We start from the raw sequence: 14,057 nt of genomic DNA on the forward strand, positions 1-14,057 counted from the left end.
CCATGCAGGAAATTACTTCACAAATACAAAATAAGATGCACACAAGTATTCACTGTAATATAATTGGTAACATAAAGTTATCAGACACAATATATATATGTCCATCATCAGGGAACTGGTGGACTAATCTATGGTACATTCATACAATAGTTCTAAGCAGCAGTAAAAAAGAGTGAAAATCCTTCGTGGCTGGTGTGGCTCAGTGGATTGAGCGCTGGCCTGTGAAGCAAAGGGTCGCCGGTTCGATTCCCAGTCAGGGCACATGCCTGGGTTGCAGGCCAGGTCCCCACTGGGGGCCATGTGGGAGGCAACCACACATGGATGTTTCTATCCCTCTCTTTCTCCCTCCCTTCCCCTCTCTCTAAAAGTAAATAAATAAAAAACTTTTTAAAAGAGTGAAAAAATCAAGTGCTAAAATTGAATAAAAACAAAGGCTGCCCTGGCTGGTGTAGCTCAGTGGATTGAGCGCAGGCCTGAGAGCCAAAGGATCGTCGTTTGATTCCCAGTCAGGGCACATGCCTGGGTTGCAAGCCAATTCCAGCAGGGGGCGCACGAGAGGCAACCACATCTTGACATTTCTCTCCCTCTCTCTTCCCCTTACCCTCTAAAGATAAATAAATAAAATTAAAAAAAAAACAAAGGCTAATGAGCCTAACTGCATATCCAATTTATAACAAAACCACACAGAGAAAATAGTTCAGGTGCCTTTCAAACTCAGCTGTCTGACTATATTCTCTTCCCGAGATATATTCTTTGGATAAAAGGCATTGACTTTGCTCTTTGGATGTATGTTGTCAGTGATGGTAGTGATGAGGGGACTGTAAAGCTATTTTGGGTGTACTTTAAGATAGACTTTATGTGGTAGAGCCAATGTGTAAATATAGTGATGCTGCAGGGAATGAGACTTCTCGTGGTAGAATAAGGGGAGGTGACAGAGAGAACTGACACTAGATTAAAATTGGGGATTGCAGTATAAACTCTCTCTCTCCCCCTTTAGAAACTATTTATTTTCTGTCATCCTTATTTGCATTCTGTTAACAGTTTGTGGAAGAAAAGCTTAAGACCACTCAGTGGTTGTTCCCACCACTCAGTGGCCTGCGCAGTGGGTGCTGCTGACCAGGCTTCAGGGGCAGGCTGAGCGCTCCAGTCTTCAGTGGGAAACTGCTGAACATGCACAGAGGGCACCTGCGCCTTCAGACCGGTCAGTGAGCTCAGGCTGAGCAGCAGTGAACTCGGGAACCAGAGCAGTCCATTCACCCTAAATTTCCTCCTCAGTCACAGCCTTTTCAGAAGTGGCCTGCTCTTCCTTCTCAAGCTCTTCGGGATCTCTGTAGAAGTCAAGACCAGGCAGGACCTCCCATGGGTGTTGATGGGAGATGGTGCCGCACACGCACATAACTTCCCTGGTCAGTATCCTCCACATCAGACCCACTGAGTGATGTCTACATAGCCCAGAGGAGAGTGTGTGACACAGAGTGATGGTAGGCAGTTAATGTAGATGTCTCAGTGAGAGGCTGGGGGCCAGCCCTGGGATGGGTAACCACCAGAAGTCTCAGCTCCAGGAAGGCCTCCTGGACCTGGTTAGTGAAGGTGCCAGGAGTGATGCGGCCGGAAGTGGGAGTGGCTCCAGTGGCAGCAGCAGACTTCAGCACTGCTTGCTGGCTGGTGTTCCTGGACAATGTGACACTGACATCAGTGGGGTTCTCAATGGCAACAAAGGGATGAGCTGCCAGAACTTCTTCCAGTTCCTCTTCAGATTTATAATGTAGATGCCATCGCTTTTCCTTTTGTAGATGTCCTGCTCCATTTGGAAGTCCAGGTTGGTGCCACCTAGTGGGTTCCTGAGGACATCCTGAGGACAGAATCTGAGGACACCCCCCTCCTTCATCTGCAGGACATCGAGGCCTCTGGACATTGTGAAAGTTGCCCTTTAAGTTACATGGCAACTGAAAACAACACCATATGGGCCCTTTCTCTGGGTAGCGTGGAATGACTAAACTCATAAAAAACTGCCTTTCAAAGTTTTGTCCAGTGAAAGAGTCTAGAAGGAGTGAGACCTGGTAGCAATGCACACACCCTGCACACAGCCCTTGGTTTCTCAACACCATTCTCCACTGAAAAGAACCAGAGCTTTGGGGAGAAATGCCTGATTCTAGGGTTGGGGCAGGAAAAATAAATAGAAGATGAGCCTGTGGAACCTTGTAGTGACAGGAAGGAAGGGCTTGAAAAGCAAAAGGACCAGCCATGTCAAAGGAACACGCATCAACAGGAAAGAACCAAAGCTAGAACAATTTGAGCATCCAAAAGGAGATTAAACCCTTCGGAGAGGAGTCTGACTGAAAGGGGCACCAGGGAAGGTGCTGCGGTGCTGGCAATATTTTCTATTTTGATCTGGATGGGACAGATACATGGGTGTATTCACTTTAAAAATCCTTCAAGCTGTATAGAGATGATTTGTGCACATTACTCTATGTATGCTATAGTCCAATAAAAATTGCCCCCCAAAATGACACTCTTGGATTCTAAATTGTTGAGTAAATAGCTTGATCATTGAGAAAAGACAGCAGGGAAAAAGGATAAATGCCAATTGAGAACTGCAGAAAGAAAGAAAGCATCAAAAAAACCACCATTTTTTGCAGTTACCAATGCAATTCACTCAGGAAAGAGTCATCCCTAGATGGTAAAACCATTAGATTAAGATTGTTGGGGAGCAGGATGTTCACAGGTTTTACCCTGGATCCGTTGTGCATTAGGATGGGAAAATGCAACTCCACAACAGAGACACCAGACAGCCCTCACCCTGAACCATGTGACTGAGCCTCCCCAACAATGCAACAGCCTGACCTTGAGTGGCTCCAGATGTTGAGGGTGGGGAGAAGGGGGAAAGACACAGCATTCCCATGGGAGTGCTTTCATCAAAAACACTTAAGCTGGCCCTGGCTGGTGTGGCTCAGTGGATTGAGTGCTGGCCTACAAACCAAAGGGCTGCAGGTTTGATTCCCAGTCAGGGCACATGCCTGGGTTGCAGGCCAGGTCCCCAGTAGGGGGTGCACGAGAGGCGACCACACAACAGTGTTTCTCTCCCTCTCTTTCTCCCTCCATATCTAGATTCTGGAACATCTACAAGGCAACTGCTCTGGACTATTCAAAAAATATCGTCTATGGAGATGGGAGAATTGGGAGGGGCAATAGTGGCCTCCTGCTTCCTATCCTTAAAAGCCTGACTTAGTGGTATATTCATTCATCAAGGAAGGCCAATATGCAGGCCAAGAGGGAAAGGACTGTGTCTTTCAGATCCAGTGTTACCAGCATTTGGGATGTGGCAGGCACTCAGGGTTTTGTGATAAAGGAGTGAATGAGGTGTCTACAGGAGAGCCAAGAGCTGTCTCAGAATCTCACTCTGGAGACGTAGCCTGGAGCTCAGTAGAGAAGGCTGGGAGTGAAGGTGGACAAGCTCCCTGGGGAAGTAATAAAGAAAGAGAAAGAAGAGAAGGGCTCTGGGGAGAGAGTCCTGGAGACCCCTGACATTAAAAGGTGGGATGTGTGCATGAAGGGGAAAAACCGGCAAAGGCGCGAGAGAAGGAGTAAGCAGTGAAGCGGAAGAAGAGGCAGGGAAGAGGGCAGGAGAGGGCAAGGAATGAGGAATGCCAGAGTCATTTGGTCACCCCAAGAGGGGCATGTGGGCAGGGTTGAGTCCCCAGGAGCCCAGGGAGGCTGCTCCAGCTGGGTCCTGTAGGTGGACAGAGTCATTGTCTCTCCTGCAGGGTTTCTAGGGCCTGGCAGTCCGAGGCCGACTGCAGCTGTCACATTCCCTTCTAGAGTGCCTGGTGTGGCTACGCAGTGCCCTGTTGGACCTATGGGGGCTGGCGAGGCCTGGTTTTGGCCAGGTCTGCAGAGCACCAACAAATTGTGGGCACATTTAATTTGTCACCTGGGCACCTTCAACTCAACAAGCCCACCCTAAAGCAAACGATGCTCTCCTCTGAGTCTGCCTCTCCTCCCTGGGCCCTTGGGAAATTGTGTCACAAGCATCTCAGTTCAGGCGCCAAGCCATTTCTCTCTGAGAGGCCACCACTCGTTCTGCCTTTTCCTAGTGTCATCGAGATCACGAGGGCCTTCAAGCTGCACCATATCCCTGGGAGTAGGTCAAGGACTGTTTGAGGACCCTGCTCAAGGGGCAGGCGATAGATCACAGGGCTTCACAGTGGGCGGGTGGGTGGCCTGGGTGGACACTTGGCTAGGAGGGGCACAGCACCTGCAGTAAACCTTCTGACACCTATTGAAGGAGCATGGCATTTGGGGCCCGCAGGTGTCTACTGGGTCATCCCCACACCCTAGGGATGAAGGAAGAGTGCAGTCTGCGGCTACTCTCCCCTCATTTGGAGGTCCTGTTCTCCTCTGGTGACGGCACCGGGATTGGACCAGAACCTCCTGGCCCCTCTGGACCTGGGCCTCCCATTACTCGTCTCTGCAGCATTTCCTCCCTTTCCTGTCCATCCCTGTCCCATCACACACAATCTTCTGAACTGAGGTGGCCCCAGTCACTTTCACCACCTCCTCGTCTCCTCACACTGCAGTTATTTTTGCCCACTCCCAACATCACCAACAACCTTTTTGCTCCTAGTGCAGAGGAGGCTCTGTCCTGCCCTCACGTTGCCTCTTGGCAGCAGTGGGCAACTTCCCCTTTCTGGAGGGGCATTCTTGGCTTCTGACACTGCGCTCCCCCTGTGGCCTTGCCTCTGGGGGTGTTCCTGGCCTCTACCACATCTCTGGCCGGTGAAGTTCGTCAAGGTCCAGTCCTCTCCTCTCTTCTCATGCCACACTCTCTGGGAAGCCACCTCATCCATCTTCACAGCTTCTAGGATGTCCTTTCCACAGGTAACTCACAACCATCAGCTGCAGAGGACTCTGGAATCAGACTGGGCCTGGGTCCCCAGCCAGCTCTTCCTTCAGCAAGGCTCCCATCATACACCCCGAAGACCTCACTCCTGTCTCCATGTCCAGCCCAATCTCTGCTGAGTTCCTGACCCCCATCTGCCCAGGAGATAGCTCTCAGCCACCAGATGGCTGTCACCCTCAGGCTGGGAGGCACTGGCACAAGGAACTCAATGACCAATTCTAGGGTCTGAAACGTGCATCTGAGTGTCCCTCCCCTGCAGTGGACAGCTGCTATTTGGGACACTACTCGCCCTCTCGAGGACCTGGCTTTTGTTGAGAATCTCCCTCTCCCTCCCACAGCCTATGTTCCCAAGGGGCTAGCTTCCCACTACCCACCCCAACCCGCCCCTGAACAAAATGATTGGAGGCATGACCCAGTTCTGACCAAGAAAAGGACAGCATTTATTTGCTGGGGGCATCTGAGGAAGAAGCTACGCTACAGGGCAAGAAGGTGCTCCTTGCTGGCTATAAACGAGGGACTCAGTGGAAGCTGCAGGCAGCCATCTATTGATCCTGAGGCGGCAGCCTGGGACGAAGCAGACACTGCGGAGTGCAGAGGGGAGGTAGGAGAAAACTGGGTATTTGGTGAGGTTGTTCATCTGCTGCCAATACCCCTGAATTTCTCAGTTTTGTAAACCAGTAAGTTTCCTTTATTGTTTAAACCGATTTCCATTTTGGTTAAACCAACTACTGGAAACCAAAAGCAGCCTAACTAATATAGTTCTTTTTGGATCAAAGTCTCACATTCACCTCAAGTGTTACTTAAAATTTCAACATAAACTTCCTGACTTGAAATAAATGAGAGCATTGGTAAGTCTATCACATGAGCTGCCAGGTCACATAGGCTCCTAGGCGGGCCCTGCTCTTTGATATTCCCAGCTCTCAGGTGGGACCAGGGACTGTCTACTCTTCCAATTCCTCACCCGTCAGGCCTGTCTGTCTTCCCAGCCCAGGGACCCAGGAGGAGGGCCTCAGGCAGGGAGGGTGGTGGGGCTGGAGCATCCATCCTCCAGTGCAGGCAGCTTCCTCCCAGCCTCAACTGCCCCGAGTGCTCTCCTCCAAGGAGCAGGTGTCTAAATGAGCTCTAGTGCCCATACACCTGGCAGGGTGGGGGGACCAGTGCCACCAGGCCATGCTTCTGTCCCCTCCCTGGCACCCTGAGGCTTCCTGATAGGCAGTGGGGAGCGTGCAAAGTGAAAGCCCTTGTGCACACACGGCAGGAGAAGGGTCCATTCCCATTCTGAGGATGAGTACACGGTGCAGGGGCCTGGCTAAGGCCTGGCTCTTGCTGAGTGACCTCCAGCTAGTCACCTGTCATCCCTAAGGAGCAAGAACTGTCCATGTCCACTGGGAGACAAGCAAAGGGGGTACCCAAGGGAAGAGCTGCGACAGGGAGGGCCAGGACACCCCATCTCTGGGCCATGCTTAGCCATCACTTAGCTTCTGTCCTGTTTGTTTATGGGACACAGAGGGGAGGACTGTTGCAGAACCCCCCGCCCAGGTATGGGGTAAGGACGAAGGAAACTGAGTGAGGTTTAAGGAGTGGCCTTTACTGGGCAGAGTCAATGACTGGGGACCAACATGGCAAAGGGACTTGCCTGAGGTCGTAATGCAGAGCTGGGCCATATTCATCCCCGACTTCCCAACCTGCTCTTCCTTCATCAGGTGTGCACTGGCTGCAGCAGCTGTGGGGGCCCAAGGCTGGCTGTCACTTAGCCCCCCACCAGTGTCGGGCCTGTCAGAGATCTGGAAAGAAGTCACTTGAGGGTTTATTCTCAGTGGGCTACAAACAAAAAGCCACAGCCCATTCCTCAAAATCTTCCAAACAGCCCCTTTTCTTTCTCATCCTGAGGCACTTCTAGAAGCTGGCTGGATTCAGATTCTGGCTCCCCCATCTCACTGCAAGGAGCCTCGGCTGTCTCACCTTTTGTATGAGGTGCAGGAGCAAACTCAGGTCAAGTGCTTTCAGTGGCGCCTGGCACCTAGCAAGTGCTGGGCACAGGTTCCTGGGTACCCACCAGCTATTATTATTATAAGCCAAATTGCAACATGAGAACACATTTAATGCTACATGCAGCTTGCAGCCTGGCTGGGTTCATGCCCACACTCCGTGAATCCTATTTGGAGAACCCCTTCTCCATAGCTTCAGTGACTTCGGGGTGCAGGAAGCGGCTAGCTAAACGTTCGATGTCATCCAGGGTCAGGCGGCTCAGGGACCTCTCATAATCCTAAGGAGAGAAGGCCAGAAGGATTTAGGGGGTGCCAATGGGGATACACCAGGACAGAGGCAGGTAGGAGTCAGCTGGGGCAGGAGTGGACATCTGGGGCTACCCTTCTCACCCTCTGTAGTTGATCCAGGACTCTGCTGGCATCTGCAGCACTGAAGTGGCGTGCCAAGACTTTGGCAATCAGCTGCCAGGCAGGTGGGCATGGGGGTGAGGCCTCGGCCAGTTTCCGGACCGCGCTTTCTTCCAGTAACACCTTTTCCAGTGGTTTGACCACTAGGTTGAGCTTGGAATTGGGCCCGATGCTGTAATCGGAGAGTCTTTTCCCATCTGTCAAAAAGAGACTGATGAAGTTGTTACCCACAGGGGCGGGGATGACCTCAGGGAGCACTGTGGCATCTGGCTGAGCAGGGATCAGTCATCGCCCAGACAGTCAAGTGGCCATTACCCCCCATCATACTGCTGCCCTAGCTCGGCCTAGACACTCCGACCCCAACTTCGTGCGGGGCTTCCTGGGCGTCTCCTCTCCCCGCGTTCGTTACCTGCCAGTGCCTTGCCCTTGAACAGCAGCCGCTGCTGGCGCACCGGGACGTTCAGCTTCTCGGAGACTAGATGTTTCAACGTGGACACAAGCTCATCCTCCGACACCTGGTCAGGCCGAGGATGGGAGCAGGGGTTGAGCCTGCAGCCCCGGCTGTGGGCAGCTCTCCCGGCTTTCCCGGAGGGGCTGGTCCACCAGTCCTGTACCCACCCTCACCCCAGCCCTTTGCCTCACAAGGCGGAGTGGACTTGAGCGAGCCGGCTCGCCGCCCGGACCTGGTGACGCTACCTGTAGGCTGCACTCACGGCCCTGGAGCGCCTTCACCGTCAGCTGCATGGCGGCCGCCACGGCATCCACTCAGGCCGACGCGCACCCTAAAAAGCTGCACGCCGGCGTACCGCCGCCCCGGGCGCGCGCCGGAACCGCCCGCCACTGCCGGAAGGGGCGAGAGGGGTGCGGCTTTCCCCCGGCCCCGCCTCCGGCCCCCCGGCCCTGTCGCCCCTGGATGGCGGGGGCTCTCCTTGGGGTTCCACTTTGTAATTGCACGGGGACCGCCCAGGGTAACAAGTCCACCACTGCGACGGAGTAGGGGCGCCCTCCAGGATAGGGAAGAGGACCGAGCCGGGCCAGGTGGGCTTCATTTGAGAGCTGGGTTAGGGAGGAGGGAGGAGGGAGGAGGGAGGGCTGGGAGTCTGCTGGCCCCGCCCCGCCGACGGCCTGGCCCGCCCAGCGTTTCCAGCTGGTGAAGCAGGTCCTTGCTGCCCCGAGTCGGTCTCTCCAGAGTCCACAAAGGGCCCCACCCTGACAGGCTTGCAGCACTGGCCACAGGCCTTCTGCCTTCTCCTTTCTGGTCTGGCTGTGGAAAGCCGGTTGAACTTGGAAGCGCGGGGTAGCCAGGCGTCTGCTGGCATCCTCCTACAGTTCATTCTAGAACAGAGGCCCACCTCTCACAGAGAGGGGATGCATGGGGAAGGAGGGCTAAGAGAGAAAGTCTGTGCAGAGGTCACTGTGTCACCCAAGCCAGTCCTTCACCCTGGCCCACACCTACCCAGTGAACACCCTTCCTACTTCCACCGTCAGACCCCAAACAGCAAAGACTGGAAGAGACCCAAGTTTGCTTCTCTTTTATTGAAATATATTTTCTGGGCAGTGCCCACATACCCAACTCAGCATGGCCTCTTTGGCACTGAAAGCTGGAGAATAAAAAACCAGTAACAAAAATAAGCCTGGATTTTTCTGAGTGCATAGTGCATGAGAACTAAAGGCCTTTGGTACACAAGAACTGTGGGGACAGTGGGTGTAGGGTGGGGGCAAGGAGTGGCAAATGCTTGACCCAGGGGCCTCAGGGACCTGGGCACAGGCTGCTGTAGATGGAGTGGCCAATAACCAAGGCCAGCATCTCCGAGGTGCCGCTCAGGGCCACAAGGAAGGGGGCCTGAGAAGCATAGTCGGCTTGAAGGCGGCGGAGGGACAGTTGCAGCATGGCCAAGGCCAGCAGGCTGTTCTGGACCCCAACCTCAATGCTTACTGTCCGCCGCTGGGCCACTGGCAGCTTCAGGCATGTGGCCAGGCAGTAGCCCACCAGGAGGCCAACCAGGGGCACAGTGAGGCCCACCAGCACAATGGGCAGCCTGACGCCTGCCAGGATGAAGATCCCCATGCGGTAGGCCAGGAAGAGGCCACCCAGGAGCAGCACAAAGCTGAAGGGCTTAATGACCTGCAGCAGCAGCTGAGAGAGCTTGGGGAGCTTGGACTTGATTAGCACACCTACTATGATGGGGATGGCAATAAACAGCAGGCTCCCCAGGATCTTGGAGATGGGCACGTGGAGTGTTTCGTGGATGCTAAGCAGGTGGCTGTAGAGAGCTGAGGACAGTGGCAGGAAACCAGTGGCAGCCACTGTGGAGATGAAAGTCATGGAGATGGCCAGGGTGACATCCCCTCCAAGGAGGAGACTGAAGAGGTAGCTCCCTCCGCCACCAGGTGACGAGCAGGTGATGATGAGGCCCAGAGCCAGGGCCTTTGGCAGCATGAAGACCTTGGCCATCAGGAAAGCATAGAAGGGCATGACCAGAAACTGGCCCAGCAGGCCCAGTAGCATGGGCCGGGGGCTCTGTAGGAACCCCTTCAGAACCTGGAGCTCCACTTTGCACCCAAATGAACACTTGTTGACAAAGATAAGAGGCAAGAGCAAGTAGAGTATGGGGTTCTCTGAGAAGTGAGCAAGGCCAGTGCCAATGGTAGTGGGAGTGTCTTCGACAGGTAAGACCTTAATGCAGAAATCTGTCCGCTCCTCAATCAGCATGGGTGGGCCCTTATGGGGGTCCACAAGCTGGATGTGCAGTGGGGCTAGCCCAGGCAGGCCTGAGTGGATGCTCACCACAAAGCCACCCCCAGCGCCCCAGGTTATGGCACTCACATTCTGGATGGTCAGCACCTCTGTGTCCAAGGAGATAACTCTCAGTGTGGGACCTGGCCCTGACCCATTGCTCTGGCCTTGGTACTGGCTCGAGATCACGATAATGCCCTCACTATTCTCTGGGAACTCAAACTCCACCACAGAGCCATCCCCAATGCTCAAGTAGCGGCCCCCTGGCAGTGGCCCAGGATGGCCCAGAGATGTGCTGAGGTTGGTACTGGCTGTTCCCTGGGCCCCCCACAGCAGGCTGACAAGCAGCAGGGCAGCCCTGAGCATGCCCAGGGTGCTTGTGCAACCACTGTCCCCTGCTGGTCTACACCACGGCTGGGAGCTGCCCCTTCTAAACACCATGGCTCCTCCTGGAGGATGGTGTGCCCAGGCCCTCTGTGGCTTAGGAGAACAGCCTCACTGGTGCCTTTGGATTGTCCTGAGAAGGGTCCATGGGCGAGGTCTGGCCCTGTGCTGCTTTCCTTGATGGCAGAGCTTGTCCTGAGGAGAGAAGGAACACAGGGAGGTGGCTGGTGAGGGTGAGTATTGGTCAACTCAGGAACATGAGGACCTGGAAGTCCACTGCCGAGAGACTCAGCAGGGCCTTGAGTGCCATTCAGTTATCCCATCCCCCAGTACAACTGCCTCAAACTTGCCATCCCTCACCCAGAGGGGCCACCTACAGGTGAGAGTTCCTGGTCAGCCTGCCCATACCTGCTGATTTCCTTGGGCTTGCTCGAGCACCGTGACCCTGAGGAGATGTCCTGATATGAAGGGATTTGGAAGAGCCACCCTCAATCCCGTCACCACAAGCCTGACTCCCACTGGCTTCAAGACACAGCTACAAAGGGTCTGCAGCAGTGCTACAACTAGAATGAACTCTGGAAGGTTGTGCAGGGAGACAAGCCTGTGGAGAGAAAGGGTGCCGATGAGAAACATTGGCTCAGGCCATATCTGAGAGGCCATCAGAGAGCAGGTTAGGGTGTGTGGGTGTCACCTGTTAAGCAAAAAGCAAGCAGCAAAGTGGTGTGGGCAGCGTGTGACCATCAGCCAAAGGCCCCAAGGGCTGGATGTCCACAACCAACATGCAGCTATAAACACTGTTGCCGTGGCCATCTCACCTACCCTATCTGCTGACAGGGGTGTGATGGGGATGGGGTGTGATGGGGATGCTGGGGGAGTGCAGGTCCCCCCTCCCCAGGGAAGTTGTTGGAAGAAGCAGCAGGAGAGGTCAGACAGGGCCACATGTCTGCTGTGGGGGCTTTTCCTCCTGCCAGAGCTTCCGCTCCTCTGGCAATCCTGGAGCCACTGCGTCACATCTGAGGGGTCTGCTTGGAGTCCAGGGGCTCTTCCCCATATCCACATGCAATCTGACCATAGCCTGGAACTCCCAGTGGGTCTAAGAGTTTTTCTAGGTGGGGATGGGGTGCCTCAGTATGAAAGAAAAAGGTCCTCCTCTTTCCATTTCTCTATTTGGGTGGCCACCTCCCTATTGTCACATCACCTGCTGGAACTGGGGCAACCAGAATGGGGACACAGTGGTTTTTCATCACTACTGTTGATTGCTTCATGCCCTGCAATGTCCCAGTCCTGGAAGAGGCCCCTGACTCCCTAGATCCTGTTGTCCTTTGGCCCTGGTCTCCCTCATCCGAGACTGGGAAGTGTGGGAATTAGAGGGTGGAGGGCAGGTTAAGCAAAAGACATCTGTGGGAAAGTCTTCGCCCTACAGACCTGGGAAGCCATAGCTTCTGCTGGTTTGAAGTTTAGGTCACTTACCCTGGAGGTTTTGGTCCAGCCTTGCGTCCCACCACTGAAGAGGGAGGCAGGAAAACCAGAGGGAGTATATGAGGAACAAAGTGGAGGGGAATCACAAGGAAAAGATGAAGGCACCCGAGACTGAAACCACAGGGGTGGTGAGAATCAGTTCAGAAAGGAGAGAAGGCTAAGGACCATTCACTCTGTTCTTCCAGTACGGTGGGCAGATTTGACTCACTGCAAGAGGGTTCTGGCCCAGATCCCACGCCATTTCTGCTTGAAGGACAGGAAGAATTTGAGCAGATGTACCCCAAGGCAGGGAAGAGAACCCCGAGCTAGCAGCCTTTTTCCACACCGGCCAAGTGTTAGGTGTTAGGGCAGTTGGCAGTGCTGACCCAGGGCTTCTCCCTAGCTGGGAGTCTAGAAGTTGTCAGCTTGGGAACAAGCAGAGCTCAAGCACAAACCCGGGAGAGAGGGAAGGACGGAAGGAGGGAAACGCCGCTGCCGGGCTCGCGCTGCTACCCCGCAGCCGACAGGCCGGCGACCCGCCCAGGTGGTACCGGGATCGCAGCGAGGGGACCCCTCACGCCACTCCCAGGTCTCGCAGCAGCGCCAGGCCTCACGAACGCGGGAGCGGCGGTCCTTCCATAGCAGGTCGGCTACCTGGACTGAGCGCGGAGCCGGGTCGGGGCCAGAAGTAGTCTTCTGCCCGCCCTTTCTCACCTGCCGCCACAGCCCCGAAGCTCGGCTACAGCGCCAGAGCCCGCCCCGCTGGCGGACGATTGCGAGCTCGGCCCTGAGGGGCCGGGCCCGCCCACCAAGGCCCCGCCTCCGACCCGCCCAAGGCCCCGCCCCACCTCCCCGCGGCCGCCCCCGCCCTGGGGCCCGTTCCCACCGGACGTGACGCATCTGGGAGCGACGACCTGGCTGTTTTCCGGGTCGCAGCTGACTGCTGCTAGTTGGTCTCGTGTGGCGCGCGAGCCCAGTGTGTCATCTGTGCTCGCCGGCGGGGCGGCCCTTTCCGGTTAGGCGCCCCAGTCATTTCCATACACACTGCGACCTTTAGGGGCGGTGAGCCATAAGTTTCGCTGTTAGCGGAGCTCGGATTCCCGGGACCAGGGTTTCGGCCACGTTCCCTGTCCGGGCGCCTACCCTGTAGTCTGAGGTCCGAGTCCGACCAACGTGGACACCGGGTCCCAGGTTCGACCTAGTTTCACCTTCCTTCGTTCAAACATTGACTGAGCGTCTATTTCCACACTGGGACATCAGTGGACCAGTCCACCTCTCAACACTATTTGGCACTACCAGCAAGGTCCAGAGGATTCACAGCAAAGAAACGCAAATAGATGGCTTAAGGATGGGCGGAAAGGTGGTGAGGGTGTAGAATGGACTTGGGAAGACAGTAAACAAGTGTAGAGTCGAAGGCCAAGTGCTTGTTCCCAAAGGCTTCAGGGCAGTTACTTTCAGTCTGCCAGCGGGTCACTGGCAACCCACTGCTTGGGAAGAACCTTTTGTCACAGCTGTGATGGAGGCCGTGGTCGCTAAAGTTGCAGGTACTTGCACCACGAGGTGCACGCCATTCAGAATGTGTAAACGAGATCATCTGTAGTTTTATTAAACTTACTTAAATACATGCATAGGATATGCGTGTAGAAATACACATGGTGGGGTTGCATGCTCAAGAGGGTTTGACTTATGTGGGTGATTGTAAACACTCAAGGCCATAGCTCTAGTCTCAGAGGGACAGTAAGGTGTAAGCTATCTGTGTGTGGATGTGGTGCCCCAAAACGTTTGCTATTGCCCCTCTCAAGTGTGGTCCTGAAGGAAGCAGGTTGGCACACGTGAGAGGGCTGGGCTTGGCACATGCTGCGTTGAAGACTGCGGTTTGCATAAGTGAGGTGGGGGTGGGGCTGTCTGAGGACAGTGTAAAGCTGGCCAGAGGGATAAGGAGAATGGGTGGACGATCAGGGGGAAGGAAAACCTAAAAGATGTGTCCTTTTTGGAGGAAAACCTTGTTTTTATATTCCAACTGAATGGGAACTGGTGCCAGGGTCAAGGAGAGCAAATGCAGTCAGCAGGCAGCTCCCCAATATCATCAACCTTCCCTGAAAAGCCAGAGTGGGCTGCTGGGGTGTCTGATGTGAGGAGATTTGGAGGCCTTCCCTGCAGGAAAAGGGGATGGCTAACTTAA

General features: G+C 54.7%; 2 protein-coding genes and 1 pseudogene across 8 annotated transcripts; all 3 read right to left on the minus strand.

The window, feature by feature from the left end:
- Positions 1 to 734: 734 nt before the first annotated feature.
- LOC118994282 (40S ribosomal protein SA-like) lies at positions 735 to 1,915 on the minus strand (annotated as a pseudogene).
- A 3,404-nt stretch (positions 1,916 to 5,319) lies between these two features.
- Positions 5,320 to 8,145, minus strand: UBL4A (ubiquitin like 4A). Its single transcript, XM_037056969.1, has 4 exons — positions 7,993 to 8,145; positions 7,706 to 7,811; positions 7,279 to 7,493; positions 5,320 to 7,166 (listed from the first exon to the last, which is right to left on the minus strand). Exons 1-4 carry the CDS (start codon positions 8,038 to 8,040, stop codon positions 7,056 to 7,058), a joined length of 480 nt encoding a protein of 159 aa, XP_036912864.1. The 5' UTR covers positions 8,041 to 8,145; the 3' UTR covers positions 5,320 to 7,055.
- Positions 8,146 to 8,817: 672 nt separating this feature from the next.
- SLC10A3 (solute carrier family 10 member 3) lies at positions 8,818 to 12,675 on the minus strand. 7 transcript variants are annotated; one of them, XM_037056972.1, is made up of 3 exons: positions 12,590 to 12,675; positions 10,826 to 11,018; positions 8,818 to 10,612 (listed from the first exon to the last, which is right to left on the minus strand). In XM_037056972.1, the coding sequence occupies exon 3, from the start codon at positions 10,472 to 10,474 to the stop codon at positions 9,047 to 9,049; it is 1,428 nt and encodes a 475-aa protein (XP_036912867.1). In that variant the 5' UTR covers positions 10,475 to 10,612; positions 10,826 to 11,018; positions 12,590 to 12,675; the 3' UTR covers positions 8,818 to 9,046. The 7 variants fall into 7 exon arrangements, with proteins under 7 accessions (XP_036912867.1, XP_036912869.1, XP_036912866.1 ...); XM_037056974.1 differs by having other exon boundaries at positions 12,530 to 12,669; XM_037056971.1 differs by lacking the exon at positions 12,590 to 12,675 and adding an exon at positions 12,427 to 12,583.
- Positions 12,676 to 14,057: the final 1,382 nt, after the last annotated feature.

This window comes from Sturnira hondurensis, unplaced genomic scaffold, assembly GCF_014824575.4.
Source record: "Sturnira hondurensis isolate 20B ecotype Veracruz unplaced genomic scaffold, ASM1482457v3 Scaffold0009229, whole genome shotgun sequence".
In the NCBI taxonomy this organism is placed as follows: Eukaryota; Metazoa; Chordata; class Mammalia; order Chiroptera; family Phyllostomidae; genus Sturnira; species Sturnira hondurensis.